At 40.9% G+C, this 15,477-nt stretch overlaps 1 protein-coding gene across 1 annotated transcript in view; it reads left to right on the top strand.

The window, feature by feature from the left end:
• Ttbk2 (tau tubulin kinase 2) overlaps positions 1 to 15,477 on the top strand; it is a 125,403-nt gene that overhangs the window by 24,706 nt on the left and 85,220 nt on the right. Inside the window, exons 2-3 of the mRNA XM_041678783.1 lie at positions 5,611 to 5,746; positions 13,824 to 13,971. Coding sequence (XP_041534717.1) covers positions 5,678 to 5,746; positions 13,824 to 13,971 — 217 coding nt within the window. The 5' untranslated portion in view covers positions 5,611 to 5,677. The remainder of the gene's footprint in view (positions 1 to 5,610; positions 5,747 to 13,823; positions 13,972 to 15,477) is intronic.

Genomic DNA, 15,477 nt, shown 5'->3' with positions numbered 1-15,477 from the left:
CCTTTCTCTCCCTGCTCCCATTTTCTCTCTCTCAAATCTTCAGAGTTCAGTTTGTGTTGGCTGACTGCTCTTGGTGTTGGGGCCTGCTCTGGAGGTGATTGATTTATCAGGGGTCCTACCATTAAAGAAAGCTGACTGACTCTCCCTCTCCCAGAAGCCATCAGATTTCAACAGCCTCTCAGCTTGGATGGGACTTCCTGTACCCCTCCAGGCTGAATTTTGTCTGGTGTTAGCTTACACAGGTCTTGCACATGCTGTCAAAATCTCTGAGTTCATATGTGCAACTGTCCTGTTTTGCCTAGAAAAAGTTTCCTTGAAGATGCCACCGCCTCTGGCTCCTACAGTTTCTGCCCCCCTTCCATGAAGATCCTTAGATCTTGAGGGGAGAGGTATAATATGAACATGCCATTTAGCGCTGAAGACTCAAATCTCTTACTCTGTATGTTCACCAGCTTCCACTTTGTTCTGAGACGCTCATTGGTGGACCAGGTTGACTGGCCAGTGAGCTCCAGGTATTATCTGTATGTCCCTCCCAACACTGGGATTAACAGGTGATTGTTTACATTCTTAGTTTTTTTTTTTTCTGAATGTTTCCCCTTTGCACCTCTTTGTTTTGTTCTTAGGTAACATAGGTGAACCTGTGTGACTAGAATCACATGCAGGTCTTACTTTGAGCTCCAAGTGCCTATGATTTCACTGCAGGTTCATGATTTGGTTATTGAGAAGATGAGAGGTCTGTGATGTGACCTTCATCTGAAAGAACTTTGCAGTCTAGGATGGATACTGTCGGTATTTACTTATTAATTTGCTATTGCCCTTAATCATTTGCTATCTAGCAAATGTTTCAAAAGATTTTTAAACCACATTTTCTTTTACAAGTTGATCTTCATTTAGCATGTTCTGTTCATATTTTGATCCTCTTTGGGTCTGTTTTGTCAACATGTCCAGATTTAGCGTTACTGTCAGAATTTATTACCATGAGATTTGCTCGCTATTTTAGGTCATTAAGACTACTGCCAGAGCTGGAGGTAGTGGTGCATGCCTTTGACCCCAGCACTCAGGAGGCAGGCTGGTGGGTCTCTGTGAGTACCTGGACGACCTGGCTTGTATAGTGAGTTCCAGGACTATGTAGAGAGACCTTGTCTCAAAAAAAAAAAAAAAAAAACCAAACAAGAGACTTTTCCAGAAAGGAATTTATTCAATAATTCACTTGAAAATAGGGCTATTGCTCTGACTTGTCTTCATGGTGTTAGTCTTACATAGTTATTGACCATTGGTTTTATAGCCATGCTATATAGTTTTTCAGCTATTTGTGATGTAGAATTGAAAAGGAACCTGTAATCATGCATTCTGAGAAATATATAATTGAAGTTTTGCAGATTGTCACCGATTGCTGGAGATAGTCTGACTTTGTATTCCAAGTTGGCCTTCAAGGTCCTCCTGTCTCAGCCATCAGATATGTGTTATAGTGCTCATTTCAGGATTTGGTGTTTTAAAACATTTATCTCAGCCAGGCAGTGATGACACACACCTTTAATCCCAGCACTCGGGAGGCAGAGGCAGGCGGATCTCTGTGAGTTCGAGGCCAGCCTGGTCTACAAGAACTAGTTCTAGAACATGCTTCAAAGCTACAGAGAAAACCTGTCTTAAAAAAATCAAAAACAAACAAAAACACCAACCCATTTATCTCGAAAAACCAAAACCAAACAAAACATTTATCTCACAGTGTCTGTGGGTCACCATTTTGAGTATAATCCAAGTGGCAGCACATTCAGAATGTGTTATGTGAGGTAGTCAGGGTAGGCTGCAACCATCATGGGATAAGGCAGGGGAAGGATCCAAATTTGTTCTGATGGCTGATAGAAGGTTCTTTTTTTTGGGGGGGGGGTTTCAAGACAGGGTTTCTCTGTGGCTTTGGAGCCTGTCCTGGAACTAGCTCTGTAGACCAGGCTGGTCTCGAACTCAGAGATCCGCCTGCCTCTGCCTCCCGAGTGCTGGGATTAAAGGCGTGCGCCACCACCGCCCGGCTCAGAAGGTTCTTTCTTGTGAGTTGTTAAACTCACGACAGTTCCTTGCTAGTAGTGGTACCTGCTATTTACAGAAGCTGCTTTCATTCTCTGCCAGGTGGTCCTTCCCATGGAGTTAGAGGCGGATGCTGCTTGGTGGCAAGCAAACAGGGAGAGATAGCGAGGAATTCTCTTTCCTCACTTGGGCTACATTCTTTTAATTAGAGGCTAGAAACTAGATCCAGCCAAGCCCTCAAGGGAGGGAAGTGATCAAAGGCAGGAGGTAGAGATAATTGGGAGCTATTTTAGAAGTCTCTTCATGGCCAGATCATGGTGGCACACACCTTTAATCCCAGCACATGGAGGTGAGACAGGCAGATCTCTGTGCGTTTGAGGACAGCCTGATCTACAGAGTGAGTTCCAGGACAAGAGGGACTAGACGGTGAAACCCTGTCTCGAAAAAACAAACAAATAAACAAAACAACAACAACAACAACAAAAAGCCAAGCAAAATAGCTGCTTCATTTGGTTTGGTTATCATTTAAGGATTCCAGGTTTTCTGCTTTTTTTGTACGTGGGTATTCTTAGATTAATTTAAATAATTAGTAATTTCCAAGTTCTGAAGAACTCTGCTGGCAATACCATTTTATTTCATGAGATAACAGAAATTGTTCTCTATAGTATTATCTAATAATCTCATTTAAAATGTAAATTTGTGGACTTTTTTTTTTATATATATAGAGGTTGTCCTCTGCCTTCCCAGTTCAGGGATTATGGGTGTGTACCACCATTCTCTAGTTAAACTTTACTTCTTGTTATGGTAAAGTATACATATTTGCCTTAAGCATTTTGAAGTAAACAATTCAATGTTAAGTATATTTGTTAATTAACTTTTTACCTCAAACTGGATCTTTTTCCCTCTCTCAGAATTGTAAAACCAGTAAGATCAAGTGCCTATTGAAAGAGACTCACTCTTGGCTAAGAAGAGAAGTAGGAAATAGGTTGGTATTGCTTATACTTAGGAATCCTGAGAGGGGATTGCTAGAAATAGATGTTATGTTTTTTTCAGTTACATTGATTTATTAGTGGGATGTGCGCAAGTGCTGCTGCCCGTGTGTGGTAGTCAGAGGACAACTGGCAGGAGTCGGTTTTCTCCTTCTACCACGTCGGTCCTGGCAATCCAGCTCAAGTCATTGGGCCTGGCTGTAACTACAAAGTCATCTTGTTGGCCCAAAGATCAAGTCGATTATTGTTTTTGACCAGATGTCTTTTGGAAAACCTGTAAGGTCTTCATTACCTCCAAGTTCTTTTTACTTTCTTTTTCTTGTTTGTTTGTTTTTCAAGACAGGGTTTCTCTGTAGCTTTGAGCCTGTCCTGCAACTTGCTCTGTAAACCAGGCTGGCCTTGAACTCACAGAGATCCGCCAGCCTCTGCCTCCCAAGTACTGGAATTAAAGGTGTGCGCCCCTACTGCCCAGCTTTACTTTTCTTTTGGAGGCCAGAAGAGGGCATCAGATTCCCCGGAGCTGGAATTACAGATGATTATTAGCTGCCATTTGGGTGCTAGGAAATGAAAACACGCGCACACACACTAAACAAACAAATAAATAAAAATCAAACCACATATGAGAGAAACTGTCTTTCAGAGTCTAGACAGATCCTCATGTAGCCATTAGCCTTGCACTTGATATGTAGCCGAGGGTTGTCTTTGGTGTTGTCTGGGCAGAGTTGAGTGACTGACAGTATATGTCTGCTTTCTGGCCCTTTACTGAAAGTCTGCCTACAGTTATGAAGAATCATTTCATTGCTTTTGGACTTAACTTCCATTTTCTTTTTCTCTTTTAAATAAAATTAATTAGTTTAATCTACTCAACATTTGCCTCCCTTTTACACAGAAGGCAGCGCACTATAAACTTGTTTCTTTATCTAATCTTTCTGTTAACAGTATTTGAATTAGGAAGACATTTCAACTGGTAAAGTACTGCCTCTTAAACACAGGTCCTTTGTTTGATAACCAGACCTCACATAAAAATGCTGGGCGTATGGTTCTTTCCTTGTGTCCCCACCACTGGAGAGTCAGAAACAAGAATGGGGCTTGCTGGCAAGCTAGTCTAGCCTAATCAGTGAGTTCCAGGCCAGTGGAAGACTGTCTCAAAGGTAATGTTCCTGAGTGTCTTAGTTAGGGTTACTGTTGCTGTGATGAAACACCATGACCACAGCCATGTGGGGAGGACAGGGCTTATTTAGTTTATGCTTCCACACCACTGTTCATTACCAGAGGAAGTCAGGCAGCAACTCAAGCAGGGCAGGAATCTAGAGCTAGGGGTTGATACAGAGGACATGGAGGAGTGTTGCTTACCTCTTGCTCCTCATTGCTTGCTCAGCCTGCTTTCTTAGCCAGGACCACCAGCCAAGGGATAGCACCACCCACAATGGTCTGGGCCCTCCCCTATCAATCACCTAATAAGAAAATGCCTATAAGCTTGCCTACAACTAACTGGGTCTTATGGAGGCATTTTCTCAACTGAGGCTTCTTCCTTTTTGATGACTCTATCTTGTGTCAGGTTGACAAAAAACTAGCCAGCACACTGAGGATGACATCCAAGGTTGTTTTCTGGCCTCCACGCCTGCAACACATTAAAAAGTCACTCTAATATTTTTCTCTCTTATTCATGGAGTAAGTATGCTCTTTATTTTCTACAGGTATACTATTCTTTTACTGTTTTTCTTTTAAAAAACAGTATCATGATAGCATTTTGTCACAGCCTTTTTGCCTACATAATGAATCTCTATGCATTTGAAGTGCATCTTCAAGTTTAGATCTCGGTGAGATTTCTTAGCAGGTAAAGGTGCTAACTGCCAGTCCTGACAACTTGAGTTCAGTCACCAGAACCCACATGGAAAAAGCACAGAAGTTACTATTGCAAGTTATCAACTTCACTTGAACATGTATACACACACACACACACACACACACACACAGACGCATGAGTGTAAAATGAATGAATGTAATAAAATATTAAATGTTGATTAGCTCTGATGATATTAAATTGTATTCTAAATCTGTTAAACTGCAAGCTATTGCCAAGTCTGGTAGCATATGCCTGTGATACAGTTGAGGCTGAGCAGGAGAACCACAAGTTCCAAGCCTTCTTGGGTTACAGAGTGAGTTCAAGACAGGTCTGAACAATTTGAGACCCTGTCTCAAAAAAGTAAAAAGAAGGCTAAGGATATAGCTTAGTGGTAAGGCCTTGTTTAACATGCACAGGGCCCTAGGTTTGAAACTGTAAAGTGTTGTAAATGGCTACCTTGTCTTTTTCTCTGGCAGTGTGTGTACTCAGGGTACTGGTTTGTCTGGGTCAGTGAGCACTGACCATCATGCTCCTTCAGTTATGTAACTATGTGCACTGTGTCTTTGTGATGGCTGGTCCACTGTACTGGAAAGATCATGTATGTTACACAGTTTTTGGAATGTAGATATAGGGATCCCCTGCCCTTCTGAGGAAGCAACATAATTAGTGTATAGGATCAATAGACTTCTTGAGATGAGAATATTATTTGTGTGTTAATTAGCTCTGCTGCTGCTTTTTTTTCTTTTGTTTTAGATTAAATGGAAACCACCCTTGGGAGCTAGATGCCTGTGTAGCTGTTATACCACATCAGTGTTTTGCAATGAGTGGGGGAGGAGAGCAGCCAGACATCCTCAGTGTTGGAATCTTGGTCAAAGAACGATGGAAAGTGGTGAGTATAGAATGGAGACAGGAAAGTGGGGGGTGGAGGGGGCAATCATGGGGTGGTATGTTTTGGTATGCTGACAGAAGTAACATTTCTAAAGGACTAATACCTATGTTTTTTATTCACCTAAAACAGGTATTTTAATTTTTATTCATTTTTTTGTTTTCTTGAAACAGGGTTTCTCTTGTGTGTAACAGCCCTGGCTGCCCTGGAACTCACTTTGTAGACCAGGTTTGCCTCAAATTCAGAGACCCGCCTGCCTCTGCCTCCTGAGTGCTGGGATTAAAGGTGTGAGCCACCACTGCCCGGCTTGACTTTTATTCATATGAGTAAGTTTTGGTTATGCTGTAATTCTTTTTTTTTTTTTGTTTGTTTGTTTTTCGTCTCTGTGGCTTTGGAGCCTGTCCTGGAACTAGCTCTATAGACCAGGCTGGTCTCGAACTCACAGAGATCCGCCTACCTCTGCCTCCCGAGTGCTGGGATTAAAGGCGTGCGCCACCATCGCCCGGCCTTATGCTGTAATTCTTAAGTTTGCTTCATAAGTTCTAAATTTTTTAACTTTCTGTAGCTAATATTATAAATAAAAGTGCTTGAGGAAAGAACAAATTAAAAAGAATTTGAAAGTGCAGTAAACTGCACTTTTTCTTCTACAACACTATTAAGAAAACTTCTAGTTTGGTTGTGGTAGCACGTATCTTTAATCTCAGACAGATGGATCTCTGTGGGTTCCAGGCCAGCATGGTCTACAGAGTGAGTTCCAGGCCAACCAGAACTACACTGAGAAACCCTGTCTTTAAAAAGAAAGAAAACAAGGAGGAAAGGAGGAAGAAAAGAAGAAAAGAGAAAACCTCTAAGTGCACACAAAAACAGACATATGATAAATTGCTGTGTGCTTAGCCTACACTTAGTTTCTGGTTAGGATATATAATCTTGTTTCTTCTCCTAGAGTATTTTGAATAGTTCTTACATCAGTGTGTATCTATAAAGAAAGATAAGGACTTATTTTTCAAAATTATTCACTTATAAAAATTTTTACTTTTGGAGCCGGGCGATGGTGGCGCACGCCTTTAATCCCAGCACTCGGGAGGCAGAGGCAGGCGGATCTCTGTGAGTTCGAGACCAGCCTGGTCTACAGAGCTAGTTCCAGGACAGGCTCCAAAGCCACAGAGAAACCCTGTCTCGAAAAAAAAAACCAAAAAAAAAAATTTTTTTTTTACTTTTTTTTATGATAGTAGCAGGATCAAATTCAAGGTGATTGATTCTGTTACATAGACTTAGAGACCAGGGTGGTTAGGCACCTTTTGGAAAGGAAAAGGGTAGAGGAAAGGTTGGTGAAGGAGAAAAGAGACAGAGAAAGAGAGAGTGAAGAAAAAGAGAAGGAAAAGTGTGAATTTAGTCCAAAGTAGTATCTTATGCCTGTAGACCCAGTACTGAGGAGACTGAATTTGAAGCTATCCTGAACTCATGGTAGGTCCCAGGTCAGCCTGGGTCACAGTGTGAAACCGTCTCACAGAAGGGAGCAGGTGCTGGAGGGATGACTCAGTGGGCAACAGCTCTTGCTGCTCTTGCAGAGGACCCAGGTTCAGTTCCCAGCACCCACATAGTGACTAACAAGTGTCTGTAACTCTAGTTCCAGAGGATCTGATGCCATCTGCCATCTTCTGATGCTCACATGGTACATATACATTCATGCAGACAAAACACCATACACATAAAATATAAACATCTAAACGTAAATGAAACAAAATGAGTCAGTCAATAAAAGCACTTGCCTCCAAGCTTGACGACCTGAGCTCTGTCCCAGGATTCCCACATGGTGGAAGGAGAGAATTGACTCCTGGAAGTTGTCTTTTGACAAACACATGTGCACCTTGGCCTGCACATAGCCAGTGCATGCCTGTGTGGACACACACAGACATACTAATAAAAAATTGTGATATGTTTTAGTCCATTGTAGTTATTATCCTTAGAGATTTTTAGATTGTCTTCATCTGATTAAGGGGATACCCATTAAGAAGCCTCCAGAGTTCTGTCTTAGTTGCTTTTCTATAGGTATGATAAATAAATCACCATGACCAAAGCAACTTATAAAAGAAACCATTTAATTGGGCTTACTGTTTCAGAAGGTTAGAAATCATGATGACACAACAGAATGTGGTGTCAAGGACAGCTGAGATCCCATATCTTGGTGTGATACACAGGCAGGGAGCGAGAAGCACACTGAGAGTGTATTGAGCCTTTTGAAACCTTAAAATACCCCACCTCTAGGCCAAACCTCTAAATCCTTCCCAAACAGTTCCACCAACTGGAGAGAGACCAGATATTCAAAAGTGTGAACCTATGGGGAGTATTCTCATTCAGACTATCACATTTGAATTTGAACTAAATGCAAATTCAAAAGTTCAAATTCAGAAGTCCCCATACTCTCTTATAGTCTCAATGCCATTTTAAAGTCTGAAGTCCAAATCTCTTCTGAGACTCAAGGCAATCTCTTAACATCTTAAAAAATCAAAAAGCAAATTACATACTTAGAAAATGCAGTGGCACAGAATATACATTACCATTCCAAAAACCAAGCACTCAAGACTGACAAGCAGGGACAAAGAGTGCACACTAGGAATGATGGGATCTTTTTGAAGCCTTGAAGCCTGTGCCTGTGGCGCCCCTCCTCCAACAAGGCCTTATCTCCTAATCTTTCCCAGACATTCCCACCAACTAGAAACCAAGCATTTAAATATATGAACCTTTGGGGGCCATTCTTATTCAAACCACTATAGGTTCTAATAGGCCTTTAGTTTGTTTTATGTCAATGTTTGGTGTTTTGAAATAAGATCTCACTGTGTAGCCCAGCTGGCTTTCAGCTGAGTCCTGCTGTCTCAGCGGCAGCCTTCCAAATACTGGAGTTCTAGGTGTGCACCAGCTCCTAGCAGTCCTCCAGTGCTGGGGGGGCCCTAGGCCTCCCACCGGCTAGGCAAGCCCTCCTTCACTGAGATACATACCCTGCCTCTCCCCAACAGTCTTTTAATGTCTTTCTTGTCCTAGAACTGGAATATATCCTCTGACAATTTAATTAAAGACTTTTTTTTAAAATAATTATCTTTAATGTTAATCAGTGTTTTGTCAACTAAAGTTTTCTTAGACTAACAGGTTTAATTGTTTTAGCATTTCTCTAAATCTACTAATAGGAGACTCTTTAGGGAAAAAAGTTTTTTTGTTTTAATTTTTTTTAATTAATTAATTTATTTATTTATTATGTATACAATATTCTGTCTGCATGTGTGCCTGCAGGCCAGAAGAAGCACCAGACCATTACAGATGGTTGTGAGCCACCATGTGGTTGCTGGGAATTGAACTCAGAACCTTTGGAAGAGCAGGCAATGCTCTTAACCACACTGAGCCATCTCTCCAGCCCCCGAAAAAAAAGTTTTTCAGTGGCTTTAAATGTTTTTATTACAGTCAAGCATGGTGGCGCACACCTTTAATCCCAGCACTCAGAAGACAGAGGTATAACATTAGGGCTTGCTTTGGGTGCCATTTTGTAACATGAGGGCTGGGCTTGCCCGGGTTTTTGTCTGCCCAGAGAAAATCACACAGAGTCTACATTAGATTATAAACTCATTGGCCCATTAGCTCAGGCTACTTATTAGCTCTTGTAGATTATATTAACCCATTATTCTTATCTATGTTAGCCACATGGTTTGGTACCTATCTCAGCGGGACAGGTCACATCTTGCTTCTTCAGTGGTCTGGGCTAGACTGCGAGGACGAGCTTCCTTCTTCCCAGAAAACTCCTGTTCTCATCGCCCTGCCTCTACTTCCTTCTGGTTGACCTACCTATACTTCCTGTCTGGCCAATCAGCATTTATTTAAAACATTATTGACAGAATACAGACAATTCTCCCACACCACTGCAGACAATCTCTGTGAGTTTGAGGCCAGCCTAGTTTTACAGAATGAGTTCCAGAACAGCCAGGACTGTTAAACAGAGACACAGAGAAACCCTGTCTCAAAAAAAAAAAAAAAGTACTACGATAAGTATTGATTATTCTTCAATAAAATAAGGTTACAGCATGGTGAGGTGACACAGGCAAGTAGTATCAGCACTCAGGAGCCTGGGGAAAGAGTATTGTGAGTTCAAGACCAGCCTCAGCCAGGTGTAGTGGTGCACGCCTTTAATCCCAGCATTGGGGAGGCAGAGGCAGGAGGATCTCAGTGCGTTAGAGGCCAGCCTGGTTTATATAGGAGCTCTGGGACAGCCAGGGCTATGTAGAGAGACTCTGTCTCAGAAAACAAACAAAAAGACCAGCCTGAGCTACATAGTGAGATCCTTTCTTTAAAAACCAAACACATGATTAGAAATGTAGCTCAGGGCCGTTAAAGGCTAGGCTCACAGCCAAAAATAGGAGTTCGGTTCCCAGCATCCACGGCTGTCCCTCCAGGTACTTAAAAAGAAAAAGAAAGAAATGTAGCTCAGATGCCTGACAGATAGTTCAATGGTTAAGGGTATGTGCTGTCAAGCCTGAAATCCTGAGTTCTATTCCTGATGCCCTGACAGTGAAGGAGAGAAAAGAGACAGAACAGAACAGAGATAACTTCTCCAGGTTGTCCTTTGACCTCTAAATATTTCATGGCTGCTGCATGCACACATACACACAAAATAAATTTTTTCAAAATATTTATTTATTTATTTATTATGTATACAATATTCTGTCTGCATGTATGCCTACAGGCCAGAAGAGGGCACCAGACCTCATTACAGATGGTTGTGAGCCACCATGTGGTTGCTGGGAATTGAACTCATGACCTTTGGAAGAGCAGGCAATGCTCTTAACCACTGAGCCATCTCTCCAGCCCCACAAAATAAATTTTTAAAGAAAAAATTGTTCTGTGGTAGAGTGTTTAGCATTTGTAAGATTCTGGGTTCAACCCCTGACATCTTGAAAACAGGGAGAAAGCGGTGAGGAATACTAAACAGGATCTGCCTTCGGTGGCTCCTTTGTCCTGACAACTACAGCAGATGGGTTGTGGAACTTGTCCCCCACATTTGGGAGGAGGATGGCATTTTGTAAGGATTCTTAAATTGTTTTTATTTTGTTTTGTTTTGTTTGTTTTTTTTTTTTTTCGAAACAGGGTTTCACTGTGTAGCTCTGACTGTCCTGGAACTCAGAACAGTTCTGTAGACCAGGCTATCTTCAAACTCAGAAATCAGCTGGCCTCTGCCTCCTGAGTGCTGGAATGACTGCCCTGCTAGAATTCGCAATTGTTACGGATGGCATCTATGTGCACACACACACGCATGGTGTGTTAATATCCACAGTCATAGGTTAATCATCTTATTTTGCCTATAGTTTTATAGATTAGGAATTAGGAATGAGGGTTTAAGAGAAAGCTCATTCAGTAAAGTGCTTGCCACACAATTGAGGGCCCTGAGTGATCTTCAGCATCCATACAAAAAAACTGGACTGGGAAGATTTACAGCTGTTAAAGTACTTGTCTCACAAAAGAGGACCTGCTGGGTGCTATGGTGCTTGAGAGGTGGAGACAGAGGCAGGAGGCCACCGTGGGGCTCACTGGCCTGTCAACTTAGCCTGACCAGTGAACCCTGTCCCCAGTGAGAGATCCTGTCTCAAAAATCACAAGCTTATTAACCTGCATACACTTTCACTTGCATGAGTGCACACACACACACACACACACACACACATACACACATACACACACGTACACACACATACACACACACGTACACACACACACGTACACACACATACACACACATACACACATACACACACATACACACACGTACACACACACATACACACACATACACACATACACACACATACACACACATACACACACACACATACACTACACATACACACACATACACACACGTACACACACATACACATACACACACATACACACACATACACACACATACACACACACATACACACACACATACACACACACATACACACACACACATACACACACACACTAGGGACAAGTTTACCTGGGTGGCTTGGCCATTAGCTCTGGCAAGATTGGTTGTGCCAGAGACTCTATTTCTGTATGGCTTCTTTACTCCCTGACCTGATGCCTTGGGCCTGTTAGCACTCTCATTCTCCCACTTTGGTAGCTCATTTTGTTTGGAATCTCCTGTGCCTATGACTTCTAAAGATAACCACACTTTCTATATTTGGTTTGCTTTTTTAGAGACAAGATATAGAATCTACCAGGCTGCTAAGGTTTCTCTTCAGAGCAGGCATATTGTCATTGTTCTTTTCTGTTGGTTAATCGGTCATAAGAGCTACATACATTTAAGAAGGTGGGAAAACAGACCCTATAGCTTTAATTTTATTTTTAATTTTTGCCAGTGCTGGAGATTGAACACAGTGCTTTGTATATATGCCTAGACAAGAAACCCTCTACCACTGAATTATATTACCAGACCCTAACTTTTCACAGGGGAGTGTCAGGGTCACAATTCCTTGTTCACTATGAAAGTCTTCTGTACCTAACATTAAAGAAGAGGAGGATAGGTGCTGAAAAGATGGCTGAGAGGTTAAGAGCACTGGTTGCTCTTCCAGAGGTCCTGAGTTCAATTCCCAGCAACCACATGGTGGCTCACAACCATATGTAATGAGATCTGGTGCCCTCTTCCAGTATGCAAGCATACATGCAGGCACAATGTATATATACATAATAAATAAAAAAGTAAATAAATCTTTTTTAAAAACAGAAGGACGAGAGAGAATGTAGTGGATATATTTAATGTATGTGCCTTTAGCATACTATATTACTTGTGACTTTGTTTTTACCTCAGAACTAATGAAGATATTATAAGGTTTTGTCAAAGTTAAACAAATTACTGTTCTACTAAGGACCCAATATAGATTTAAAAAAATTCTGTCATTTATTTGAAATTATTTTGTGTATCAAATAATAAGCCATCAATCAAAATAATAAAGACATACCCTTAGTACTTACTATGTTTTGTTTGTTTGTTTGCTTTGAAGCAGAGTCTTATGTTGTTCTGCTTGTCCCTGAATACCTAGGCTAAGGCTGGGCGTGTAATTCAGACCAGGCTATGCACCTGATGTGCACCACAAGAAGAAAGGGAAGGAGGACTAGAGCATAGATAAGGGCATCAGTGAGAATGCCAGTGGAGAGTAAGCAGGGCATGACAAGAGCATGGGCTTCTTGGAAGATTTAGGATTTGGGGCCTCATGTGTTTAGTAATGACTTCCTACATTACCTTGCATTACGTTCCAAATGTTTGCTTATATTATAAGAAGAAATGGCTTCAGGAAGTGGAGAACTGGTTTCTTGCTGCATCTTGCATAAAGTATATCACCCACCCCAGATTTTCAGAGCCCTTTACAGGTCTAATTGTGACTAGCTTTCAGAACCTGTTTATGATACTCAAATATTCTCATGTTCTCCAATTAAGTTAGCATTTAAAGTGTTTGATGAAAGCAATTGAGTTGATTACAGCTTATTATTTGAAGTATAGATGTATAGTAGTGTTTGCTCTCTGAGATCGTGTAGAACCACTTTTTGTTTGTTGTGTGGATCCTGTTAGTCCTGCCTCAGAGAGGAGAATGAACTGGATGCTAGCTGCTCATCCCATTCTTCAGCCTTCCTCCTTACCTATAGACCAGATTGGTTCTATATAAGATTTTAAATGGCAAAAAGATTTCATTGATTAAAAAGTCTGCAAATGAAATTAGATTTGACTAATATGGCTATTGAATGGTATTTATAGGAGTTGATTCTTTTGGATACTGTGGGTTTTTTTTTTTTGACAATTTCGATGCTAGGTGTAGACCTTTAATAATTGTTTACAACTGAAATAATTTAATTATTTCTGTAGACAAATCTAGGAAATGTTGATATTATCTCCAGGCAATATCTTCTCTTGCTGTATAAATAATTTAACAATATTGAAATCATTTATTATAAAATAGGACTAGTAAAATTACATGTTTTCTAAGTGTAAACGTGAGTTGGCTTCCAATTAGAATCTTTGCATAATTTTGAATGTGTTCTTGTTTTGTTTTCTGCGCAGTTAAGAAAGATTGGGGGTGGGGGCTTTGGAGAAATTTACGATGCCTTGGACATGCTCACCAGGGAAAATGTGGCACTGAAGGTGGAGTCAGCTCAGCAGCCAAAGCAAGTCCTGAAGATGGAGGTTGCCGTGTTAAAGAAACTGCAAGGTAAGCTTGTCGAATGACATGCAGAGAAGTTTTGTATGATGGTTCTTAATTGCTCTAATCTTCCCTTGTTAAATTCTCTATACTAATGGACTGCTCTGGTGTCAGTGAGGTATAAACATGCTGAGTATGTTTGTGTTGAAAGCTTTGTTATGTAATAGAAATGTGCGATTGTTAAGAGTAATTGGGGTTTGGGGCTAATTCCTCTTCATGGTAAGGATGAGAGATAGATAATTAGAGTCACCCCACTACTTTAGAAAATGTTGTTCTAGGGCTGGAGAGATGGCTCAGCGGTTAAGAGCGTTGCCTGCTCTTCCAAAGGTCCTGAGTTCAATTCCCAGCAACCACATGGTGGCTCACAACCATCTGTAATGAGGTCTGGTGCCCACTTCTGGCCTTCAGGCATACACGCCAACAGAGTATTGTATAAATAATAAATAAATAAATAAATATTTAAAAAAAAAAGAAAATGTTGTTCTAAATCTGCTATGGTAACATTTGAATCTTCCTTTGAAACAATCATAAAATACCTCTGAGACATTTCTTCATTTGCCTTTGTATGTTAAACATTCTTGAATCTTATCATGGAAGCTATCTTCAAATCATACTGCAGGATGGATTAAAAATGCTAAGTAAGGCTTTGTGTGTTCTCATTAACTTTAGTTTCAGAGCATAGTTTATCATATTTGAAGTTCATCTTACTACTACTCAAGTACCTATATTTTTTCTATAATGAAAAATCATTTTTTTCTGACTTCAGTCTGATAGTCATGCAAACCCCTGAATGTGTTGATAATGTCTCATTATCTCTGTCTTTAATATGGTACATTGGTATTACTAATATCAAAGATACATAAGGTTGATGACTAATTTGTTCTTTGTTCTAAGATTTTCAGTTGTCCAAGTTTCTCTACCAGTTGTTTAATTGGATTGTGATGTAATGCTAATAAAATAAATTTTCGAAGTTGATTTTAGCTCAGATTTAGCTTTCCCATGGCACAGTACATTAGGAAGATAGTAGATCACTCAGCCCTAATTGTCACTGCTAAAAAACAAAGAATCAGAAAAGGAAAAACAGAAAACGATGGCTCTTTCATTCCTCCCTCCCATCCCCCCCCCCCCAGTTTTTCTCAACTCGTTGTAGAAACCATAGGGAAGTGCTGCTGGGATTGCCTCCCCAGGGCTGCACAGAGCCTGTGGTCTCCTCTAATACTGGCTGCACCCACAGGGGCACAGATACTGGCAGAGCTCTACCTGGTCAGTGTCACTTCACCATCCTCTGTCCTTGGCGCCAGGGCGTGTCCTGTGAGCTGCAGCTCTTTCAGGGCTTCTCCTAGCTACTTTGGCCTTGATTTGCTTAGGAGGCGTGTGATAAAGTTTAAAGATAAGTCTAATACCTTTTATAGGTAAAACTGTTAGACATTGTACTCTTCTTTTCAGTTTGTCATTTAAAAGTTACTGTCTAAATGTTTTTCTTGTCTGCTCAGACCTATATGAACCCTGTTCCTC

Source organism: Microtus oregoni, unplaced genomic scaffold, assembly GCF_018167655.1.
Source record: "Microtus oregoni isolate MIOR12 unplaced genomic scaffold, Mior012 000031F_ref0000149, whole genome shotgun sequence".
Taxonomy (NCBI): domain Eukaryota; kingdom Metazoa; phylum Chordata; class Mammalia; order Rodentia; family Cricetidae; genus Microtus; species Microtus oregoni.
Note: the sequence above shows the minus strand (reverse complement) of the source record. Positions and strands in the feature narration are given on the sequence as shown.